This window comes from Erpetoichthys calabaricus, chromosome 13 (assembly GCF_900747795.2).
Source record: "Erpetoichthys calabaricus chromosome 13, fErpCal1.3, whole genome shotgun sequence".
Classification (NCBI taxonomy): domain Eukaryota; kingdom Metazoa; phylum Chordata; class Cladistia; order Polypteriformes; family Polypteridae; genus Erpetoichthys; species Erpetoichthys calabaricus.
The window spans coordinates 47,478,390-47,504,781 of NC_041406.2; the positions used below are offsets into that span (position 1 = coordinate 47,478,390).

Genomic DNA, 26,392 nt, shown 5'->3' on the forward strand with positions numbered 1-26,392 from the left:
TGCAATATTTTAACTGTGCAATACCTACAATACATTGCATTTTTTTTCTGTAGATAGTACCACCTTTCTGTATAGTGCTGGTATAATCTATATTATTTATTATATTGTTTTACTGTTTTTAAATTATTTTTTTTTTTTAATATTTTACTATGACTCGGACAGAGCTCTGCACAAAAATTCCAATGTGCTTTGACAGTTGGTTTTATGCACAAATGGCAAATAACAGAACCTTGAACCTTAATATATATATATATATTGTGACAGATAGGGGGCGCTCTCGCTCCCTTGAACCCTCAGACCACACGTCAGACATCAGATAAAAGTCCAAATGTTGACTTTATTAATATAAATAAGTGCACAAAGCACCCTCCACTCCACAATTCTCAATAAACAATCCTCCACTCCCAGACGCTTAGCCACTCTGCCTCTCGACTCAGCTCATCTGTCTGGGATTTCCCACAGTCCTTTATAGTCCATGACCCGGAAGTGCTTCTGAGCCCTCAGTCCATGTGATTATCCAGCACTTCCGGGTCAGGTAAAAACTTCTCTTGTTCTTCATCATTTCTTCTGTTCCGGTGACTTGGAAATACTTCCAGGCTATACGTAAAGTATAAATGCCTGGGCCTCCCTGCAGCGACTCCTGGCGGCCCCCATGATATCCAGCAGGGCTGTGCATTATAACTCCACTGTCCATGATTCCCTGCTGGCATTCGGGGCACCTCCATGCTGCAAGGAGGGCTCCATCTGGCGGCCTGGGGGTATTGGCCGGGATGAATGGCCGGCCATATCTCATAATATATATATATATATATATATATATATATAGTGAACAAAGAACACAAAAAGTGTATAGAGTGTTGAAAGAAGTGATTCCCATATAACTGATGCAAAAAACAAAACAACAGTTGTAATGAGGGTAAAGTTTTTCTGGACGCAAGTCCAAAGAGACTGGAATAAAGATGGTAGTGGAGTCAGTTATAAGAGAGAAGGGGCAGAAGAGGAGGGTTCAGATGCCCTGAAACTGGAAGTGCCTTGTTGTGTTGTCGATTCTTCAGAAATTAAATGCCAACTCAAAACTAAGGATGGAATTACAATTTGACAAGCCCTGACGTTGTTTCCCGAGTGCACGAGTATTACTATATCTATCTATTCTTAACATATTGTAGTCTTTTTGCTTTACAAATTTTAATATTTATGCACACTACAGAACAGCAGAGCCAGCAGAAGGCACAAACTGTAATCAGCAGCTAAGGTGGGATCAACAGATAAGTGCGGTCAAGCTTGAAATTAAAATGTGAATGATTATTTTATCTTTGTGTTTATTAGCCTGTTTGTTTGTTAGTATTATATTTCTTTTTGCTTTGACTAATGGTGTATGCTCCCTTCTGCATGAATACATATATTTTTTTCTAAAGATATAACCACCTATGCGCTGTGTGAAGCAGATTACTTCTCCATTTATTTTATGCAGAATCATCCATCTGTGTAAGTTCTCCTCCAGGTGCTTTAGGTTTTCCTCCCATATCCTTATAAGCTGATGGGTAAAACTGCCACTGCATGAGGGTGGATGTGTGCGTGAGTCAGCCCGGTGAGGGACTGGGCCATTTCCTGCCTTGCAGCCAGTGGCGCTGAAATAGGCTCCATGCCCAAAGTGACCTTCAGCTGTTATGTAAGAAAGAAAACATAAAACACACGTCAGGCTCATCAAATTGTCAGTGTGGCATGATGTTACAACTACATGAACCTAAAGAAAAAATATTCTTTGTGTTGACCCAACCAATCAAAATCTGACTCTGTGAGGTGAACAGCTGGTCCCACAATTTGTATGAAAACCATCATGTAGATCAGAGGCTCATGAGTAACAAGTGAAACCCAAAACAACTCAGACTGATTGGTGGTTAAATGATGCAGCACCAGTTAAGACGTGACAGCAGGAGTAGCTATGCGTTGTGGTATTTAATCACATTGACGCTGAGCAGTGGCCTTTGATAAGTTCAGCCAAACATTCAGCATCTGCATAAGGTCATGGTGTGGAGACAGGGAGGGTTTGTTGGAGTCACATTGTAATCTTGAAAAATGGCGGCAAGTGGCCCTGCTAGAAATTGTCCAGCAATTTCAATTTCCTCAGTGTATCGTTGTGCAGTCAAACTGCTCTAACAAGCCTGTAACGTTGGGGGCAGTGACGCTGTCAGTCAGGAAGATTGCCCTGACTATATCATCATGCAGTTTGTCTGCTTGGGTGACTATGGAGATCATTGAGCCTGACACCAGTGATAGACAGAGGTCACTGTAATGAACAACGCCTCTTGAGTGATCTACAGGGGGTACCACATCTCTGGAGGGTGTGGAGAACACTGAGGGAGGTCCGGTGATGGCCAATGGCTATGTTCACCTGGGGCTTCCTGTGACTGTCATTGTTTCACTGTCACTCTGTCTTTTGAAGGGTGATGTTAAGTCCCTACTAGAATCAATCGGTTGAATATGCAAGTTAAAAACGTGATGTTAAGGCATTCATGATTTGCCGTCCTGACTGTACAGTAATCCAGAGGACAGCAACATCTAGACACATTCACAGTATTATATTAATTTAGATAAAACATCAAAAGCAGGCTTCTTAAATTTGATGACGCCAACGTAGGTGGATAAGCAAATACCTTGGTGTTAGCAGAATTGATATAGATGAACCTGGACAGAGTTTATGCTATTTTTACACACAGGAGATGAAGCAGGAAGAGCAATATAACTAGAAAATACACTTTATGATCAAGCATACTGAAGCAGTTCAAAAGGCTAATAGGATTTTGACTTATTTGGCACGCCAAGTCAATAGGGGTTATTATGCTTTATCTTATGGTGGGCTTGTGGTGTCCACATCTGAAATACTCAGAGCCATTTTGGTTTCTTTATGATGCAGCAGCACTAATGAAAGTTCAGAGAAAAGTTATCATACCTAATCCGGTATGTGGACTGCAGAATGAGAAAATGCCAACTGGAAATGAAGAGGAGACACGGGAAAAGTTTATCCATCCATAAATCTAATACTGAACCTGCTTAACTAGGCTCAGAGCTTCTTGACTTGGTAACCATTCTATTAAAAAAATGGGCGCACGGCAGACATCCACCCTGGATGGGATACCATGCAATGCAATACAATACATTTGCTGATTTACAGTTATGAGTTGGTTTGATAATGAATGAATGAATGAATGAATGAATGAATGAATGAATGAATGAATGAATGAAGAGTAAGGATGATGCCCAATAATTTTAAAAACAGTTCTTCAACAAAGACATGACTGCAGAGAGCAGCTAGTCAAGAATACATTTTGACCTAACAGTTTTTGGATATCTGGCATGGTGGTGCTCTGGTTAGCACTACTGCCTCATGGATTAAATCCTGCGCCTGATCTTGGTCGATGTGGAGTTTGTATGCATCCCTTTGGATTTTCCTTGCACACTCCATTGGTGAGCCAGTTTGTCTGGCAATTCCAAACTGGTCCTTCATGGGTATCTGTGATGGCCTGGTGCCACGTCCAGAGTTGGCTCCTGCCTTGCTCATCCTGCTGCTCCAGCCCCCTGAAACCATGAATGGGATTTAGCAGCTTTGAGAAAGTTGTTCTTTTTATAGACATTCAGGTGAGTGTAAATTCCCTAATCCTTATCAAAATCTTCCCTACAGAATGTTATTATAACATGCCATGACAGTCAGTAAATGTCTCTTCATTGTGGTCTATGGGCCAATCCTCCATGCTAGTGTTACAAAAGCATTTAACACAAGTAAGAAAATGTTTTCATGGCGTAACATTCAGGAGACTTGATTAGTTGGTATAAAAGTTGGAGCATTGTGAAATTCTCTAGTCACTTCTTTAAAGACTTTGCCGTCACAATTTCGTTTACCGCACTATGTGGCTGAAATTGGTTTCATAGACAGCAGATTCCAACTCGAGGGATGAAAAGATGCATGTGCTATGGCCATTTGTTAAATGTGGAGGGTCTGCGTCTAACTGCAGTTCAGATTTCTTAAACATATATTATTTTCAAAAAAGTACCCAAATCTGTGCTGATGTCTCAAGCTAAAATTGTTGGTTGCATCCGAATATGTTAGATAGCTGACCATGGTGGGGATTTACCAATACGTTATAGTGTCAGAGAAATATTGTCATGTCCTGTCATTTTCTAACCTGCATAGACCTGAATAGGGTCGCGCATGGGATGTGGGAGTCTACTCCAACTAGCATAGGGTGCAAGGCAGGAACAAGCACTGGACAGAACGCCAATCTATTGCTGGGATAGAAATATTGAATCATTATAATCTTTAGAGAATGCAGCCGTGATTTTGTTATTAGTGTAACAGAAGTACTGATTACATGTTTAGTCTCTGTAGCATAAAGTGTCACCAAGCCATTTTCTCATATTTCCTCATAACGTAAGTTACCTTTATTGTAGATGAACATCACCTCACTTAACCACTTCGATTTCAAGGAGCAGGAGAAGTGAGCTGCTGTGACTGAGGTTCATGCAAGAATCCATGCAGACACAGCGACAAGCGCAGGATGGGGAGAAGGCAGAAACCATGCAGTTAGCATATAATGAGGCCTACCCCTGCAGTACAGTACGATATCCCCAGTACAGTAAGGATCGGCAAGGAATACTTGAAATGAGCGATATAATTACCATCATATTGAATAAATAAAGAAGATCATTATTAGCAAATTGAAATAAACATTTAATGTCGCACCTATTTTATGTGGCAATACAACCCCGCCCACATCTGGCCCCGCCCCATCCTGTGTCCTGCAGTGAGTTGTACTTGCTTCAGCATGCACGACAGCAGATGATTTACTATTTCACCATTAGAAACAGCTGCCGAACAAGTAAAAGACAAAAAATACAAAACTATTCAAGATGAAGTAACGGCTCTCAAGGTAAAATTGAAACAGTAAACAAATTCATTGTTGAAGTTGTACAGAATATTTTTCGTTTTAACAAAATCCACCAATGCTTTCCAACAGTAGATTTTCATAATTTAAAAACTAGGGGGCTTTTCCCCCTGTTCGCTTCGCTTCACATCTCTGCCGCTCGCGTTGTGAAGGGGGTAGCTGAACGCACGCTTTGGAGATGCGAACAGATCACCTGCTTGCTTACGGCCCCTCTTGCTGTGTTGCGTGTTTTGCTTCTTGCACTGCGCGTCGATCATTTCAAAGCCTGTACAGCAGCTGTCCTTGCTTCACTCGCTTACCCCCTCCCCCAAGTCCACCACCCAACCCCCCCAGGGCACGCTAAGTTCCTGACACTTCACGTCTCTGCCGCTCACTTTGTGAAGGGGTGGGGGGGGGGGGGGGGGGGGGATTTTGGCTGAATGCACGCTAAGGAGATGCAAACGGATCAGCTTCTGTCTTTCTGCTGCTGTTGCTGAGCTGTGTGTTCTGCTTGTCGCCCTGTGCGTCGATTATTTAAAAGCCTGTACGGCAGCTCTCTTTTTGTCTCACTGCTTTGTCTTGCGGGACGTTAAAGTGTCTCTCGTGGGACGTCCGGGCTGATTATTACTTTCCTTATTTTCTGAATTTGCACATAGATTATTATTGTTCTCTTGTGCATCCTTTTTTGCCTTCTTTTCTCTCCAACGCTTTCGTGCCTCTTTTCGAGGCGCTGTTCTTTCTTCTTCACTTAGTTGTACACATGCCATCTAACATTTTTAAGAACTGGGAGCACATGAGGGCGCCACGGTGGTGCAGTGGTAGCGCTGCTGCCTCGCAGTAAAGAGACCTGGGTTCACTTCCCAGGTCCTCCCTGCGTGGAGTTTGCATGTTTTCCCCGTGTCTGTGTGGGTTTCCTCCGAGTGCTCCAGTTTCCTCCCACAGTCCAAAGACATGCAGGTTAGGTGCATTGGCAATCCTAAATTGTCCCTCGTGTGTGCTTGGTGTATGGGTGTGTGTGTGCCCTGCAGTGGGCTGGCACCCTGCCCAGAGATTTGTTCCTGCCTTGCACCCTGTGTTGGCTGGGATTGGCTCCAGCAGAACCCCGTGACCCTGTGTTGGGATATAGCGGATTGGATAATGGATGGATGGATTGGAGCACATGAAGTGTGTCTGCAAAAAGCCTTCCAACAACTGCAAGGTTAGATGTCCGTGAACTTGTTTTAAATTGTTTGTAAGTAGGGCGTGACGTGCAAAAGTCACCATCTCACGGGTCTTGCTTCCTAAGGTCGTAATGTCTAGTCTCGCGTGACGTCAAAGTGTCTCTTTGAGATGATCACGTCTCAACCCAAGATTTTTTTATATAATAGATAGGTATGTGCAGCACAACAAAAATGGAATCATTGAATTTCCTTGAAGAATAAGTGTGGCAAGTTTCAACAAAATCAGCCTACTGGGAGCCAAAGACTGGCATGGCTATTGCAATAGGTGCACTCCATATTAAACATGAATGTACCTAAAAATGAAATGCCAATCATAAATAAAAAACTGTTGTTCAATCTCACCATCTACTGAATATACTGAATCAAACTCAGCGTTGCAGGATGTGGTCAGGAGTACAGCGGGGGCCAAAGCTGCAGCAGACGACACAAACAGCCTCTCTTTACACTCATAGGACTACAGACGGAAACTGAAGCCCCCACACTGACACAGGGAACACATGCAAACGCCACCTAGATAGTAGCTGGGCCATCTCCTAGTTCTGGCAAACACTCCTGCAAAGGCTGGCACCAAGTACCCCAAGTGTTCTGTAAACAAGAACCTAAATGGCAAAATAAAAAAATGTGAAACCTCATTTTTATGCAAATTAAATTGTCTGGACTGTGAGAAACAGATGTTAAATATATATCTTAAATATTCTGATTTTTCATGCTACACAAAACATGCTTGCTGTATGTTCAGTCTAAAGCAGCACTCCTTTACTGGTTTATGAAATATTTATCTCGGAGTTTATATTTTTTATTTCTCATATGAATGCTTATATCTACTGTTCTCCTCTTGTAAAGTGTCATGTGGGTTAATATTTGGCATTAAGGTTATCCTTCCGTGCCTGGCACAGCTGTCTTCACTCCTCCTAAATCAGAGCAGTATTATATTATATTATCCATTGAAGTATGAGTAGACCTGTGATTTTTGTGCTGTCAAAGGGGATTGCGCGTTTGCAAAGTAAAAATAGCTTTGCTGCACTGATTCCACGCTTGTCTCTTGAAATTTCAACCTTGCAGAAATGGACTGAGACATCTGTGAAAAATATTACTCATTTAGTTTCCTGAGCCGTTTATCAAATTATGCTTTATTGGGTTTCATGATGCTCCCTGAAGGAGGAGGCGTGCGTGCGTGAGTGAGTGAGTGAGCGAGTGTGTGTGTGTGTGTGTGTGTGCGCCGGAGAGTGCATGTGCGCCTGGGTGTTTCTCATCACACAGAACGTGCGGCAGTGGCAATGCCTTTCTTTTCCTGAGATGTGTGGAGTACAGCGGCAGTCGTTGGGTGTCTTATTATCTCTTCTTTCCGTTTTGTCTTCTTGATAGTGGCTACAAACTGCTGAAATGGGCTGTGGTTTGCCTAAACTGGAAAAACAAGATGAGAATAGCCCTGGCAAAATCTATTCGACACTTAAAAGGCCACAGGTAGAGACCAGCGTGGGGACTTCATATTCTTACTGCTTCTTTGACTTTACAGTTGGCAAGAATGGTAAGTTCAAATTCTTATGTCTAATGCTGCATGCTGCAAAAAAATGTCCAGTTTAATTTGTAATGTGTAGATGTAGCAAACCCACAGTGGCCAGCTTAAGGTTGTCAGCTATTTCTCTGTGAATAATCCTGCTGCTGCTCTACCTGTCACGATGACCTGTGCTGCCTACAGAAAGTCCACATTGAGCTGCAACAGCTGTTACTCAGAGCCCCCCAGCAGTACCAGCAGATGTTTGCTGCACCATTCCAACAAAAGAGTTCTTTGAAAATGGTCCTGTTCACAGTACTTCAAGTCTATCTCAGATTGTTTGGGGTAAACATCGCATTTCTGATTTAAAGAAATTTACAGTAAATATCTGGACATGCACTGACAGCTGCCTTCATATCTAAAGCAATATAATCCGTGGCATTCCCAGTACACCCTTTGGCACAGCTTTATTGCCTTAACGTTCATAATATGAGGCTTCAAAGATGAATACACCTAAGTTGGCGCAGTGCACTTTCTGCCGTTTGGAAAGGTGAAAGAACTTGGTGGCCGCCGCTAAGCTTTAAGATGCGGGTGTGAAACCTCAATGAAGCCTGACCACGGACCAAGGCTAATTAAATTGGGAAGTAAATTTACCGTGAAATAATCAAAAGCAAACCTCTTGGGTGTTTATTTTTATTATTATTATTATTATTATTTTCATCTTTCAGCACTGATGAAGAGTAGAGAGTTTTTGCTGATTTCTTTCTGAGCTCCTGATTTGGGCATCTGACCGATGGGCACGTGTCCACGTAAACGTCAGGGTGGCCGTGCTGCGGCGGGTCTGTTTGTGTGGCGAGGGAAGTGTTTGCGTTTGTGCCATGTGTATGTAGTGCCTGTAGGGTGAGGTGTACATCAGTGTGTACTTGCCATCCTTATTTATAGATGGGTTGATGTATAAATAATGAGAAGGACAATAAGAACTCAAATGGCAATACTTCATTCAAAGCCAATAGCTGAGGAAGTCCACAGATTACAGGGCATGCTGATTGAAAATCCGTCAGAGGATAATTAACTTTGAGCTGATGTTTACAGTGTGTGTGCCTTCATGTCAATTTCTTAGCCAATTAATCCAGAACTAGGGTCACAGGGGGTATGGAACCCATCCCAGCTGGCACCGGGTGCAAAGTAGGATCAAACCTTGGCCAGGGTGCCAGTCCTTCACAGGGCAAACACACACACACACCAAATATAGCATTGCCAATTCACCTGACCTGTATGTCTATGGACAGTGGGAGGAAACTCACACAGACACAGGGAGAAGATGCAAACTCCGCACCGGGAGGACCTGGCACTACCACTGCGCCACCCTGTGCCTGTATGATTAAGGAAACTAGTCAGTATAACATGACAAAACCTAACGTAATAAAACCAATTTGGCCGACTATAAAGCAGGTGGAGTCTTAGGGGGCAGTTCTGTCATGTGCCCCCCCCAAAGAGTGTACTTATAAGAAGGAAAATATTTTTTTCATTTTTTTTTAGAAATATTGAAAGTTATATGCAATTTATGGTATATACAGTAAGTATATATTTGTGTAGTTAATATAAAATTTCAGTTTTTTTCCATCATGATGAATGAAAAAAAAAAATGATACCAGTGCATTGTTTCATTTAATTCAATCAGAAATTTAAGCTAGCAGAAATGTCTAAGAAATGCATAAAAGAAAATGGAGTTGGTGTTACTGGAATAAAAAGAAACGAGAACAGAAATGAGGGAAGCAGAGAGAGTGCTTGACATCGGCCATGGCAGAAGGGCACAGGCTAATTAAAAAGCCATGCCAACATTGCTGGTTTAACTCATGTAGACTTCTCTTCACTCACTTGTGGAGGGCACCCAAGCCCCTGCCCTGCTTCCTGCCCAATGCCCACCCATTCTAGTTCTGGCAGTGGTCCTGTTGGTTGGGGGGGGGGGGGGGGGGGGGGGGGCATTACAAAAGGACTGCTTTCTTTTGACGTATTTTTACCTGTCTTACTGGATAAGTGTGCTAGAAGATGAGTAAATATCTATCAGGGTTAGCGGGCACAAAGCAGGAATCAGCCATGAAGGGACCCCCACCTACCCACACGTACTCAGATTTTAAATAACCTAACATGCACATTTCTAGCCATGCGGGTGGAAACTGACACAGATAATGGCGAATGTCAGCGACTGGCTCAAGATTTGACCGTAGCCTGCCGGAGCTGGGAAACAGTAACACGAATCCCACTGCCATCACACTGCCCCTGATCTATTCAGTGCTGTATAATAATGTAAGGCTGCCATTCTAGGTATGAATTTATTGTATAAATCTCATATCTGTACCTGTCAAACGATGACTAAGCAGTGCAATTTTAGAGGAAATCGTCGTATCTCTCAAGATGTACCAGCCCTCCTCTTTCCGTCCTGTTCTGTTCCTGGTCACAGCTTATCAGCTTGGCACCCTGGGTTTATACCAATGACTTACACGTACAGTAAATGAGCAAGACGTAATGTGATGATTGTTCATAGGCCTTAGTCCTGGATCCACTGTAGTGAATGTGCTGCTTATCGTCTCACTTTAAGCCGTCACATCAAGATGCCAGGTGCTAGAAATGAGTATTTTGTTTAATTAAAAATTGCAATTATGGAAAAGAATTTGCTGGCAATGTAAAGAGTTAGCATCTCAGTACCCTATTTAAGTCATCTAAACTGTAAAGTGGTGAGTGCCGGTACCACCTGCAGATAATGACGGAGTTGAGATGATTGGCAAATGCTGATTAACGCATCGCTGTGTGTAAACCACATTTACCTTTAGCCTTGTAATCTGCGAGACAGTAACTTTCATGTTAAATATACACCACATTACATTTCCCAGGAATACAGTAACTCAATGGTAATGCTTAGGAAGTGTTTAGGAAAAAAATGCAGCATACTCCTGCTACGCAGACATTTTGATCATGTACAACAATAAAAAAAAAATAAACAAGTTCCACGTTACAATACTGCACTTGACATTTACTGTCTCAAGGATCAGTGGCCACACTATACTGAAGAAAAAGAAAAGCATCCAGCTCTAAACAACATGGGCGACTTTATAAACATGCTGATTTAGTTAAGCTGAAGTGCTGAGGTTGCACTAATGAAAAGGTTTTCTTGCACATTTATAGTTGAGAACGAGATAAGAAGTTTTAAGGTGACATTTCTGCATTGGACCACCCGGTGTTGGTATGAAGTAAACACAGTTGAATCTTTGGTGTCTTTCAGCATCACCAAACACAGTAGGTGTAAAAATTGGAAAGAGATTTATTTTTACTCACATGTCATTCACGCTACTCATGCAGCGAGCAGCACATTTCTAAACAATATTATCAAATATCCCTTGGCTGTCCCACTGGGTCTTCCCGCTGACAAGAGTAGGCGCTCGCTTCTTCCTTCTTACTTACAAATGCTAAACTGTCTGTCTTCAGTTGTCTGGCTGCACTTTTTGGCAGCTATCTCCTCACCTGAATTTAGACTGACTGTCTTCATAGGATGTGACCTCAGTTTTATCTCTTCTTAAGAGTCAACCATTTAGTCCTGAGGAAAAAATGACTTTGAAGTTAGCATTAAAGATGACAATATGGTGCGGCCTTCTATATTATCTTGTGTCAAACTGCCAAACAGTAAATACTGCATATGTAAAGAGCAGGCACTCATTGCAGATCACGTCTCTGAATGTTCCTGCTGCTCTCAAAACAGCGTGTTGCCTAATGGAGCCAGCGCTGGATGAAGGGAAAGCAGCACTCTTTGCCCTTGTTTTATTTTTCCATTTTGTCATGGAACTTAAATCTCGAGACATCAGACAGACGAGCCTCGCTTCTGTTTGTGAGGTCTAAAGCCTCCGTGCTGCCTGATTCAGCCGGCACTGTACCACTGCGGTGTGAAAGGTTAATGGCTCCGGCTAGTTGAGCCACAGTCTCAGCCCTTTTCATCCTTTTCCCGTATTAAAGACAAGACATCAGAAAAATTATCCTGTCTTCTGTTTGTGAGGTTCAAAATACACGTGTTCCTCATTCATTATCTCATCATTATATGCATTGAAGTTCCGGATGAGCATTCATTGGTTATCAGCTCTCCTGTGAGAGGCTCCTCCACAGCCAGCCCCTCTGAGAAAATTAAACCTCTTTGACGTTGTCATAGCTGGTCGCAGTCTAGTCGATATCAGTCGTTGGGTGGGTATGACACATTACATGGGAGCGCACTGACGACTCCATCCGACTGATTAACATTACATAAATGACGACTGAAAATCGCAGTTTGACACAGGCTTAGCAGGCTTGGGAAAGTTTCATTCACAAGAATCTTTCTTTTATTGTTGTGCAAATTATAAACAAGCATCATGTGGTAAGAACCACGGCTCTTATTTAGGTTCACCTGAAATACGCTGCAAGATGTTGCAACGAGGAAACATCTCCAGATACAAAAATGTGATGTGAAGTCATAGCATAATATCATCAGGGCAGCGTAAAACAAAATAGCGGAAACAAGGAATGAAAATCATTTTCAAAGAGTAAAACACGGGCAAATTGCTAAACCAGCACCAAATTAATGTTTCACGTGCTGAAGATCCTTAAACACTGAGAAACACTATGACATTCTAAGCCTTCAGTGAAGGACTAAAATAAAATAAAAATGGATTTTTATGAAATCTGTTAAATCTAGTTTTATTTCTTAAACGGATAGCTCAAACTTGATTAATTTTTAGTCTAATTGATGTGTTTATTGCACACTGCACGAAACATTTCAAGAAACAGACTTATACATTTATCTACTATATAATAAAATAGTACCGTGTGTGTGTGCGCAGGTGTGTGGGTGTGGGTGGGTGTGTGTCCAGCCCCTCTGAGCAATCTGATTGGTCAGTTTGGCTTTGGTGGCTAAGTGGCAGGGATGATGACACAATATGTTAGGGGTTCAAAGTTCACACCTGGTTTGTGCCTTTTTTTTTTAATTTTCCGAAAAAGGAGTTAAAATGGGGCTTTACGGTGACAACAGAGCGAGTGGTGTTATGTTCCTAAATATTAACGAGGCACAACCTTCAAAGACGAGAAATACTTGCAAGAATATGAATGATGTTTTCATGTCTACGATTGGTGGCAGTCAAAAAGCAGATAGAAGACGAGAAAGGTGCCTCCAAATGACAGAGCCTGAGAAAGCAGGAAGTGCCAGGCAAGACACATGAGGATACGAAAGGAAAAGAGCAGGACGAACACTGGGGGTACACGTACGGTCAGTGATATCCGATATTGTGCATTTATTCAATTACCTGTCTTCGACAGAAAACGTAGCTGGTATTCATCATTTAAGGCTGTACAAATGACACATCATATTCACATCATTCATTCATCATATTAGTGTTTCTAAGTAAGAATTTATGGAAGTCTGTTGCATCAAAGTTAACAAGAGTTCCTTGAATTAGAAAGGATTCTCTCCAAACCTGGAATGTGGATAAGCAGGATGCTCTGCCTAAAACATTACATGTATTTAACACTCTTTAAACTCAGTAAAAGACGACACATTTTGTTTCGTTTGTGTTTAATTTGGATCAGTCCCGAAGATTCTTCATCATTTATTACCAATGACTTTGACAAAATATTTGGGTTGCTTACTCTGTCTATGGTGTTGCTGTTATTAAGAACAAACTAAGAGTTGTATTTTTTTTTCCTCGTGATGTCAATAGCCTTAATGGCCTTTGCATTCAGTACTAATGAATTTTCTGGGCACCATCTGGAAAGCTCCCTTATTCCTGCTCTGGAGATGTTGTCAGAACTGTCATTGTCAGAGGGGAGGCGTATCAGCAAATCTGATTAGTCTGCTGTTTGCCCGATGGCTTGTCAAATCATCAGTATATCAAGTAAAGAGCAAGGAGAGGGAACACATGCTTACAGGATTTTGGTACTTGTTGTGATTTTGGAGGCATCATGTTCTTTTTTTTTGTAATCTGACAAGAGTTTATTGATCCAGCGAACAGAATTGTTATCAATTTGTATACATTTAATGTTAGCAATAAAGTATGTTCGTGTGCAATATGGAGCATTATATGTTGACAGGAATTAAGTGATAATAACACAGGCACACTGTATCACAAAGATTATTCCAGACTTTTACATCTGCTTGAGGAGGAATACTGAGTTACTGATGGATTCTGCTTCTCAATTACAGACATTCATTAATTTTATAAGCTAGAGCCCATCCCTGCAAGCATCAGGCAAATATCAGGAACAATCTCTGGACAGGGAGCCGTTCAATCACAAGGAGAGCACACACGCGCAAAAACAGGCCAAACGGGACAATTTGTCAACACCAATCACCATAACCTGCAAGTCTTTGGACTGTAGGAGTAAACCAGAACACCGAGAGGAAAACCGCATGAAAACAAGGGAGGACATGCAAACTCCATGCAGGACATGACAACTAGCCTCCTTGTTACAAATCAGCAGAGCTACCTCTGTACGACCACGACAGAGATGTACTGCTATTGATACAATTATTGAAATTACTGTATTACTATAACACACGCCTAAAATAAGGCCTCCATCCCTAATGTTTTCCAGATGAAGCCAGATGTCCTCACTAAGATGGAGCTCAACGGCCAATTGAAGAGGACTTACGTTTAAATTCTGTTTAACATAAACAGCAACACCACCTCCTTTTCTGTTCCGTCTATTCTTCCTAAAAAATGTGTATCCCTCTATGTTATACTCATCCCCATCTTTTTATTTATTTATTGTAATATCTCTGATAAAATGACAAGAACAGCAGAATTCAGAATACTTTTTATCTATTTAGTGGGTTGATTGGACTGAAAATTATGGAGCCCATTGCTATTTTGGCAATAATGGTGATCACAGATAAAATTTATGAGTTGTATATTTATTAAGAGAAATTAGACCAATTACGTGCAGCACTTTACTGCAGGTGATTTTAGGAATCATCTAAGGTTTGGATTTACTCTTCATGTGGATATTTTATATTCAATTTATTTCTGAATTGATTTATCCCTTATCTTAACCAGTTTCTAAAAATTCAAGTGTTTTTTTTCTCCTCCCAGACTTTTTTTAATCTGTGGCTTACACATTTTTCAGGTATCACATTCACAGCCATTGATGGTTAAAATGTTGACGTGACCCTTTCAAAAGCCCCACTGCTAGCTTGCTGCCACTGTCCCATTTTGAAAGTACTTTGGTTTGAGACTATTCAGGGTTTTCTTGTGGACAGTATGATGACAGGGCCAAGAGTGAACAGTTCACCTACTCTCCCAGATCATATGAACTTTGTACTTCTTTCATTTCAGACAAGAGGAGTTCATTCTAAGCAGCATGGATAAAAAAATATTAGATTTTGATTTTAACTTTGTCAGTGTATGGGTAGAATGCTGTGGCTATGTCCAGCATCGACTGACCAGACCTACAATGGCTGGTATGAAGGCAGCTGCTTTCACATAAATGAGGGTAGACTTGGTCATTGAAAGGTTGATATGCTAATCACCTTTAAATCTGTGTTACACGTACTTTTTAGATATTCTATCCGCTTCCTGGAATTCAGGACCAGCACTACATTTTTCCTGCTCTAGTGACAAGCTTTAAATGTTTTTTTTAAATATTGTGGTATTCCACTTGTATGTTGTGCTCCAATTTGTTTTTCTTTTCATGTAAGGATCATTTAATATTACAGTGAACACGCTAAAGACTATTAGCTCAGTCTTCAGGAACAATGCATCTGAAATGTTCTCATTTCTGTAATTCCTCGCTTGTTGAACATGATAAATGATGTTTGTGTTGCTTGGTGGGGTAGTAACAAATTAATTTTCAAATTGTGTCCTAATGTAGTTCTTTGTGTTCGGTCCAAACTTAACAAATTAAGTGGTAAAAGGAATGAATAAATGGAAAAACACCTCTGCTGTGTGTGTACCTCCAAGTTCTGACAAAGAGCCATTGATTAACAATCAGACATCTCTCCTTTCAGTATCGCTTGCTCTCTTTCAGGTAGTTGTGCTGCTTCTCTGTCTCTCTTTGTGTGAGGAATCTCTTTAGGGTTTCCACTCCCAATCACAATCATCTCAACTCCGTCCACTCGAACTTAGCTCCTGCAAACATTTCTCAGTATTTACTGCAAATGGCAATTCTGATTTTTTAAAATTACATTTTTGCACCAGGTAGGCCATTTTTTATAATTTATAGATCATTTCTTTTCTTTTTTTTTTTTTTAGAACTTATCATCGAGTTGAGTGGTGGCTCTGAGGCTAGGGATCTGCACTGGCAATCGGAAGGTTGCTGGTTCAGATCTCGTAAACGCCAGAAGTGACTCTACTCCATTGGGTCCTTGAGCAAGGCCCTTAACCTACAGGGAACCTCCATCCTGGGTATGACATTAATCTCCATCCAGCCCTACATGTAGGCCCTCCAACCTACAGGGAAACAACTGGGGGTTGGTGTCAGAATTGGCACTCCAGCCACCATAAAAAAACTCTCACTCTTCCATTCCATCTGAACTAGTGTGGTGCTGAGGTGTCACACTTTTCATGGCCGCACTCAGGTCCTAATCTGGGATCCTAAGGTGGTGTTTTGGGTGGTGGGTGCAGCAACATACTGGCTGTATCAGCGCATGCTCCTTCTCTCTCTCTCTCTCTATAGATCATTGCTAGAGTCCAGGTTTTCTTTCCTCAGCCGCACTTTCATTCCCTTTTGAGTGGTCTACTTCAAGTCGCCTTTCGACAGCCTTCCTATGCAGAGTGTCTACTAATTACAAATCAAATTAAAATGGCTTCCAAATTGTGCTATGGACCAGTCATTATACACCATAATCCTTTATCTTTTTGTGATTTTATATTTTTCAAAACCTTTCAATTGTATTACCAAGATGTTAATGTCAGCACCCCAGATTACACACCTGCCAAAGCCCACCCGATGCTGGCTTTCTCAATATTCCAAACATTCCCTGCGCAAATCCTGGCCAGTCTTTATTTAGCTTTGTGGCTCCTTTCTCCCTGTGAGTATCAGTAATGCTCCATCAGCAGCCATGTTCACGTTATATGTAAAGATTCCTTTAATTTCACTTACACTTTGATTATCTTTGCCTGTTGGTGTTTTCTCTAATTTGAATCTTCAGTGCTTTACTGGCTTTGCTCCGCTGTATTGACAGCTCACCAGCCCACCCCCAGTGGTACTTGCTTTGTTTTAGTATGTATCGAAATGAAGTAGATGTAATCTAGTTACTTGGTAAAATATATTCTTGTTTACTTTATAAAGCATCTTGTGCTGGTGTGCTTCATTAAGAACTCCTAACGTGAAGGTTGTCTGGTCTTCACCAGGCTTTCTCCAGAGCCGTTTCCTGCCTTCCATCGGTGGTGCATTGACTCTGCCCAAAACTTCCAACCTAAACTCGAGAAGACAGGTTTGACGAAGCCATGTTATGTTATGATTGTTGCTATGGAGAGAGTTATGTATTGTCAAAAAAAATGACCACGAAAACATGCAAGTGAACGTTTGAAAATTAGCCTTTACTAAAATGGGGCCTGGGTGAGGCAGATGCCAGGTGGGGATTTCCATGTGGTTGACTTGTGTCTTTAGTTTCATTCTGACTACTCTGTGAAGGCCCCACCACCACCATGTTCGTATAGACTGCAGAATTAAAACAAATACTTCTGATATATTTTTTTGCATATAATATACACTCACCAGCCACTTTATTAGGTACACCTGTTCAACTGCTTGTTACACAAATATCCAATCAGCCAATCACATGGCAGAAAATCAATACATTTAGGCACGTAGACATTGCCAAGACGACCTACTGAAGTTTAAACCAAGCATCAGAATTTGGAACAAAAGTGATTTAAGTGACTTTGAATGGGGCATGGCTGTGGGTACCAGATGGGCTGGTCAGAGTATTTCAGAAACTGCTGATCTACTTGGGAATTTCACACACAGCCATCTCTAGGGTTTACAGAGAATGAGTGAGTGGCAGTTGTCTGGGCGAAAATGCCTTATTGATGCCAGAGGTCATAGGAGAACGGCCAGACTAGTTTGAGCTGATAGAAAGGCAACACTAACTCAAATAACCACTCGTTACAACTGAGGTATTCAGAAGAGTAACTCTGAATGCACAACACGTTGAACCTTGAAGCAGATGGGCTACAGCAGCAGGAGACCACACCAGGTGCCACTCCTGCCAGCTAAGAACAGGCAACTGAGGATACAATTTGCACAGGCTCACCAAAATTGGGCAATAGAAGATTGGAAAAGGAATCTGGTCTGATGAGTCTCTCTCTGAGTTCTGCAGTGACATTCGGTTTATAGGGTCATAATTTGGCATCAACAACAAAAAAGTATGGGTCCATCCTGCCTTGTATCAATGGCTCAGGCTGGTGATGGTGTTGTAATGGTGTGGGGGATATTTTCTTGGCACACTTTGGGCCCCTTAGTACCAACAGAGCATTGTTTAAATACCACAGCCTACCTGAGTATTGTTGCTGACCATGTACATCCCTTTATGACGACAGTGTACCCATCTTATGATGGCTACTTCCAGCAGGATAACGTGCCATGTCACAAAGTTCAAATCATCTCAAAATTATTTATTGAGCATGAAAATGAGTTCACTGTACTAAAATGGCCTCCACAGTCACCAGATCTCAATCCAATAGAGCACCTTTGGGATGGAGTGGAACGGGAGATTCATATCATGGATGTGCAGCTGACAAATCTACAGCAACTGTGTGATGTTATCATGTCAATATGGACCAAAATCCTTGAGGAATGTTTCCAGCACCTTGTTGAATCTGTGCCACATAGGATTACAGCTGGCAAGAGGGGGTCCAACCTGGTACTAGCAAGATATACCTATTAAAGTGGCCAGTGAGTGTATCTGGGTCCTTTTTGTTGCTGAATATGAGAATTCTTGAACTTGTTTCCATGTAAGATGTTTGAACTTTATTGATGAGCTTCACAATTGAAGGCCACATTAGAAACCACATGAAAGTCACATTGGAAATTGCAGTTTTTTTTTAATTTAAACAGCATTGATTTTTGTTAGGAATGATCTTTTAAATGTATCTGTAAAAGTCAGAAAGTATCAACAGAGGATTTTGTAATGGTGACGGGTAAAGCTGATTTAAAATCTGTACATTTCTCTGCCCACTGCAGGTATATTTGAATTTCTTGGTTAACATTTTTAATGTAAATTCTGCCTCTTTATGATTGGAACAAACAAATCATTTGAGAAGCTGCAGGGTCAGAGTTCTCTCCCTTAAGTAGGTTGTGTGCTATGATTGACCCTGATCTCAACTGTGACATTTATTATTATGGTGGGCACAAATCCACACTTAAATGTTGTCTTCTGTTTCTCTGCTAACATAAAGAAAATTTGTTTGACATTTATAAGAAACCGTCTATGTGACATCTTACTTTATACATGTACATCTGTTAGGAACGTATTCTAGGACACATATTCATAATTATATTTGTTACTTGTAGATTGTTGTGATTTGTTTAATAAATATTGTTTTGTACACATAACACTTCACTCCACCATCTTCTGGCATGGATGTGGTCATGTTGTTTATGGTTGAAGGTCCTGTCATTGTCAGCATTGCTACGTGTGCACTAGTAGCACTAGTAGAGCCATCTCAAGTGCAGAGTAAAGTGAAATTCTTATGTGCATATCCAACAACATGCAACATGTTTGGACTCTTTGATACTGTAAACAAGAATGCATTAAATTCTGCAATGGAGTGTTATGAAATATTAACATTTACGTATTCAAAAGAATACACATTTCTGTAAAACTACACTTTGCCATGACTATTAATGAAAGCCAAGTCAGTAAGAAAAGCAGGAGTTAATCTAATGCAGGAATGTTTTACTCATACACAACTGTATACAGCGTGTCCAAGAGTAAGCAGCCCTCGTAACTTAATGATATTATTAATTGTCTGACGCTTTTATCCAAGACAGCTTACAACATTTGAGATTCAGTTGGTTACATTTCTACTGTGTTTGAGGCAGCTGAAGTGACTTACTCATGATCACACAGGGGTTTGAACCCACAACCTCAGGGCTTGAAGTCTAAAGCCATAGCATCTACGCTAAAACATAACTGACCTTACTAGATGTTAGTAGTACATATCTCACACTGATGGTGTATTCTATAACTGAAAATTCGCAAAGCTGAATAAGAGGTACAGAAGCCTGCATGCATTCAATGTTTGGAAACCCTGCATGTACAAAAATGTAAAGATTTTACTAATCCATCAAGAGAGGCATCATTAATACTGTAACTGCCACCTTTATGTGAACTCGCTTTATAAGTTGATCAGTTAAAAGATGTTGTCAAGGCCGTGGCTTTGTTTAAGATGGTGGCACACCACTTTTTGAGTCCTTGTCTTTGGATTACTGTATATGACTTAAAAGACTTCATTCATTGAAAATAATTTATTGATTTAAAGACTAGAATACAGTCGATCCTTGATATACAACCAGCCTGACATGCAAACAACTTGATTTACGACCAAAATTTTTGTTTTGATTTACGACCAACATCTTGCGTTACGACCTGAATGCGGTCATGTGTATCCGCTTGTGCGATTGTAAACAAACAGCTGAGAGCGTTCGTAAGCGTCAGTCGGAGCCCAGATACATGTGTTTGTGGACGTAATTTCGGTCAGTGCAGTGATTTATATAATTTTTTTCGATAATTGCTAAGGTAGGAAGAGAAGGTAATGAAGGTAAAGAAAGCGATCACAATTGAAACGAAGAAGGAAATTGTGCGAAAATATGAGAGTGGTGTTCGTGTGACCGATCTCGCTAATATGTACAGCTTGTCAAAATCCACCATCTCGAAAATTTTACAAAGAAAAGATTTGTATAAGGAGGCTCCTTCCTAACAATAACCACCTTCCATTTCAATCTCCTCTTCCTCCCTTCCTGCAGCCCAAAAATGTCAAATTAAATGGTGAGTATAGTATGAAATTGCTGTTTCTGGTAGGCTAGGCACTTTTTATAACTTTTTGGTTAGTACATTAGAAAAATTATTGGTGTTTTGGTAAATTGTGAACATTTTACAACCCTTTTTTATTATGAAAAGGTTAAGTAAGTGTTGCTATGGGAGGTTTGGAACGCATTATGGGTATTTCCATTATTTCTTATGGGAAAAATAGTCTTGACTTACAACCAACTTGAGTTACAACCAGCCCTCACGAACGAATTGAGTTCGTAAGTCAAGGGTCCACTGTATATGAAAGAGAAAAATTTGATAAGCAAGAGGAGACCACTCAGTTCAGCAGGCTTTATATTTTAGCTAATAGCCAAGCTAACCCGATATCTCATCCAGATACTTAATAAAGGTTGTCAGGGTTGTCTACTTCAACTCCATGTCTTGGTAGTCTGCTCCAGAATCTCACAACTCTTAGCGTAAAGAAGTGCTTCCTGGCTTCAGTCCTAAATGCACTTCCCCTTAATTTCCACTGATATCCTCGAGTATGTGATTCACCATTTAGTTGATAGAATTCTGCCAGATCTACTTTATCTATTCCTTTAAGAATTTTAAAGACCTGAATTAGGTCCCCACGCAGTCTCCTCCACTCAAGACTAAAGAGGTTTAATTCTCTAAGTCTGTCATAGTAGGACATGTCCTCGAGTTCTGGGTTGCTCTCCTCTGCACAGCTTCAAGTGCTGCTATGTCTTTCTTGTACCGTGGTGACCAGAGATGCAATCTCACTAGGGCATTATAAATTCGAAGCATACCGTCCCTCAATTTATAGCCAGCAGTTTCAACAATATAACCTAACAGTTTATTTGCCTTTTTAATTGCTTATGTAACCTCTGTCTCAGGGTGTAGTTTATGTGCAGAGGCCATAGACACAGGGGTTCATCCAACATGTCTGTAATTGTTTATTTCATTGCAATACAAAAAAAATGTTCAGAGTCTCATCATCTGTATGGACTCACAGCAGCCATTACAGAACACTATAGTTTAGCTACAGTGAAAATGCGTCTATTACCCATTTACTATTATGACCTTAACAAAGACTTTTTTGTTCTTCTGTTAATAACACTTACAAAGCATCTGTTCCTCCCATTGTATGATTGCATTCTGTTTGTTACACTCCTGGTTGAGGTACAGGAGCCTTCTACGGGTCCATCAGCCCCTTTCATCAGGGGTCAGACTTTGACAACAAAGTCCCATGTTGACCAGATTGTAGGTTACTGGTTGGCCATCCTGTACACCTGTAATGGTGGCTTACATGTTGATTCTTTTCCAAATACATTCATGATGACAGTCCTGACACTCACTGGCATACTACATTCAAAGCAACTGAAATATTTAGTCTCGTTCATCCTCCATGAGAATCACTCATAAGCTCGAACTGTTGGTACCTGCCTAGCACGTTTATAAAACTGATGCTGTCGCTGATTGAGTAATCGGCTGTGTGGCAAGGACAGGCTTATCTAGTAAAGCGGCTATTCAGTCCATATCGGTATATTTTGCTCTCCGTTCATTGTGGGCTTTTTAAAAGCGGGACACTCCTGAGTACTCCATGACGGAGGTCTGTAGTTGCCAGAAGGCTTCAGTGACACATGCACAGACTTCTGGTTTGAACAGAATTGTGTTGATGTGCCATGTGGAACAGTTCATATAAATGGGAGAGATGTTGCCGCAGGCCAAGGGGCATGCAGTATTAATTTCATAGTAAAATGATTCCTGTTCTCTGGGAATGATTCTTAGATAGTCTGCACACACTTTTTATTAAATCAGCTGGAATGATGCACAGATTTTGCATGGTGCTTTATTTAGCATAGCGCAGTCTGGGCATAATATTGTTTTTTTTTTCTTCTTTACATTCTGTTATTCCAGCAGTAAACACTATAAATTATATTTATTTAATTTGACAAATATATAAGCGAGTCAAAATTTCAGGCGCACATGACAGGAAATACCAGAATAGTTGATATGAATACATTTCCTGCATTAGGAAACAAGCTAAAATATACGGTTTACAATGTCGCCTTTCTTGTTCAAGGATTACGAATTTCAGAATGTACATCCTCTCTAATTGATTCACGCTTTAGAACAACGCCAATACCAGTAAGTGTGCCTCAAGACAAGTAAGCAATTGCGGTCAGGGCCTGCATCAGCCTCTGCTGGAACACATCCTGGAAGAGACGCCAGACGGAGATACAGGCAGGAGAGTCCGTTCAGATATTAAAGGGGTGTAATGATAATGGGAGGACAGTGGAGTATCCACTGTTAAAGATTATACATTCTTCATCCCAGTAACGGGACAGCTGCTGTTGAGACCCCCTGCAGGGCTGTCTTGTCCTGTCGTTAAAGAGGGGCCAGCAGTCGAGCATGGACATTTGGAGCAATGCATAGTGAGCTCTGGGTAGACAACCCCAAGGGTTTTGAGTGGCTACGTATGGCATGAAGTGCTTCAGAGGAGACCAGAAGTGACCTCAGAACTATGTCGGGGATCTGACCTAAAAGAAGTCAGCAGCCATTCCTTCAGGGGACTTAGCATTGAGTGGAGAGTAGATGAAAGTTCACCTGGTGGAAGGAGAGAGGTGCAAGAAGAAAGGAAGGCAGAAGGTGTAGGCAGGGGAAGACTTGAAAGGTCTTTGCATTTTGTGTTATACCTTCTTGTCTCGTAGTTTTGTCTTCAAAAGTACTTTACTCTTCTTCATTGTTGTCTGTAACTTGTAATAAAACCTTTATTTTCTTTATATTTTTAGTTTCTTTGGCATTTTTAGGGTTTGGGGCCCAAAAGAGTGACCCCAGAGGCCACAACGCATATCTATCTATCTATCTATCTATCTATCTATCTATCTATCTATCTATCTATCTATCTATCTATCTATCTATCTATCTATCTATATTGCGACCTGTAAGGGATGTAACAGCACCCGAAACATCCAGACACAAATAAGCCACACAGTCACAGGTTCAAATAAAGAGTAATTTTTGTCACACACATGCACTTGGGGAACAGCTTACAGGCTTAGTTGATGACAATATTAACCCCGGCCACCTGGGGTCAGTGTGCTATAACTGTATCTCTTCTTCTTTCCCCTGGTACCTGGAAGTGACGTCATGGATATTGCCCCCTCAATCTTTCTTTCTACAGAGGGAAAAGAAGAAGAGATACCATTATAGCACACTGCCCCCAGGTGGCCGGGGTTAATATTGTCATCAGCTAAGCCTGTAAGCTCTTCCCCAAGCGCACGTGTGTAACATTTTATAACAAAAAATACCTCTTTACAGGTTTCTGTCCAAACCGCACAATCCCAGTCACAATTCCCTTTCTTATTCTTTATTTCTCATTCTCCTCCACTCTTCTCCAGCAAGCTTTGTCCACCACCTCCTGACTCTGGATGAAGTGGAGCAGCTTCCTTTATACCAGACTGCTAGTAATTCTGATGCTACCACATTGCACTCAGAAAGCATTTCTGGGTCAAGAGGAATCTCCCCATGACAGAGTCTGGCTCTTGCAGCACCCTCTAGATTTACAGGAGGATGCTAGTAGGGCTACCTACTAACACTACATCTTCCATGCAGCCCTGTGGGTGTCTAATCAGGATCCATGCCAGGGAGATACTGCCACCTAGTGTATTGGGGGAATACATGGCCCTAGGAGGCAGTCTCCCTCTGTCCTTCTCTTTGAAAGGCTAACAGACTGGGAAAGGGTACCAGTAATCAACCCAGCCAAGATGCCTGTCCACCTTCTCCTTCCATTATTAAGGCCTCCCCACCAGGTGGGGAGCCATCCACTATAGCCAGGATGTCATCATGTTGGACCTTTCACTATCTATCTATCTATCTATCTATCTATCTATCTATCTATCTATCTATCTATCTATCTATCTATCTATCTATCTATCTATCTATCTATCTATCTATCATTGATGCAGAACCTTATCTATCTGTTTGTCTATTTATCTATCTATACATCATATAGTACCTTATCTATCTATCTATCATATCGTGCTTTTCATATCTATCTATCTATCTATCTATCTATCTATCTATCTATCTATCTATCTATCTATCTATCTATCTATCTATAAGATAGTCCCTTTTTTTTACTTTATTGCATTTTATAAAAAAAATATTATTAATTGCATCTGGCATGGTGACATAAATCCAGAACCCTTGGCTCAATTCCAGTTCCCAGCAGGTGTCTGTGAGGCGTCTGAATTTTTTCACCATGTCTGTGTGGGTTGTTCACCTGTATGTGTAGAATATGTGTGTGTGTGTGTGTGTGTGTGTGCATGTGTTATGTTAATTGGCAATTCCAAGTTGTCTCAGAATGAGTGTGAGAAGACCCTGTCAAGGGCTGGCCCTGCTTTGAAACCAATACCGCCAGGATAAACTCCAGACCCCTGAGACCCTCACTTGGATTACGCAGGTTTGAGAATGTTATGTAATTAATGATCGCTTCACTTGGAACACTTGGAGTGAGGTTTAGTGAGCTTTGTGCATTGAAACAGTTTTTGTGGTGTGATCAAATGAGGCGATCCCAAAGCGTAAAAGACACCTGTGGTCTAAGTGCTTTCTATAAATTTAAAAAATATAGTATCTTGCCTGCACTAGTGCTTTATAATGGAGGGTATGGAACATGGAGGAAAAGCTTAAAAACATAGCAAATGCATGCATTTTTCAAGCCAAGATAGCTGTCAAGTATTGACAATAAAAGGGATCTGGTAATAATCATTTTATTGCATATTCTTGGTTCCATTTTTCTTGAGGTAAGGATAAGGTTTGTCTTCGCTTGGGTGAGTTCTCAAATAAATTTTAGAAGTAAATTAAAACAAAACCAACCATGTGGCACAAAATGTTTACTGTGATTTGGTCTTTTGAGAGAAACTGTGCCCTAGGGGCGTGAAAGGATGATGCAAAGGAAGACTAAGTGTTGAGCTGTAATGCGTGGCTGGTCTTCTTTTAAGAAATGGCTGAATCTCATAATACTGATGTTTATTCTTCAAAAAATGACATCTGTTGTGTAAACTATTTTACAAGTTGTATGTAATCGCATAAGGTGGCTCAGTAATTGAGAGCTGTCTTGACTTAAAACATGGACAGATTTGGTAAGTTTTTAGCTTTTCCTCCATGCACCATAGCCTCCAATGAAAAGCGACAGTTCAGGCAAGATATTTTATTAACATTTATAGAAAGCACTTAACTTGAGAACACAACTTCACTTGGCAAACGCATAAATAGAATGTTTATGAAGAAATAACTTTGACTTGAAAAGTACCAAACTCATCCTTTAAGCAAAATGTCTGCATTAAGTTTGTCCAAAAGCATGTAATGTATTTTGGCCTGTTTAAGCTTAGAAATGGCAGAGCAAGTCTAGTTAACAAATGTCATTCAGGCTGACCAACAGCTTCCCGTGTAGCAGCGTTGGTCACTGTGCAGTTTTTTTTTTTTATTTATATAACCCGACTTGTGGAATGATTTGAGAAATTTTTAAAGACGTCCATTACCATTCCTCCTTTACTGGGCCTGCTTGATCCACTTCAGGGTGGATGACCAGCAACATCAGGAGCAAAGCAGGAGCACCAACACTCCTTCATATGGTCGAGCTTAGTTAGGCATCAAGTGAAACTCACCTACATGTGTTTGGGAGAAAAGTGCAGTGCCCAGAAAAGGAACCACAGGGACCACCTGAACAATCCACATAAACTTTGACTAGGCCAAGCTTTGAACC

The 26,392-nt window shown here is 40.9% G+C and overlaps 1 protein-coding gene across 2 annotated transcripts in view; it reads left to right on the top strand.

The window, feature by feature from the left end:
* The window catches only part of LOC114664190 (raftlin-like), a 252,705-nt gene that overhangs the window by 34,053 nt on the left and 192,260 nt on the right, over positions 1-26,392 (top strand). For both annotated transcript variants that reach the window (XM_028818201.2, XM_028818202.2), the window contains exon 2: positions 7,505-7,667. In XM_028818201.2, coding sequence (XP_028674034.1) covers positions 7,523-7,667 — 145 coding nt within the window. In that variant the 5' untranslated portion in view covers positions 7,505-7,522. The remainder of the gene's footprint in view (positions 1-7,504; positions 7,668-26,392) is intronic.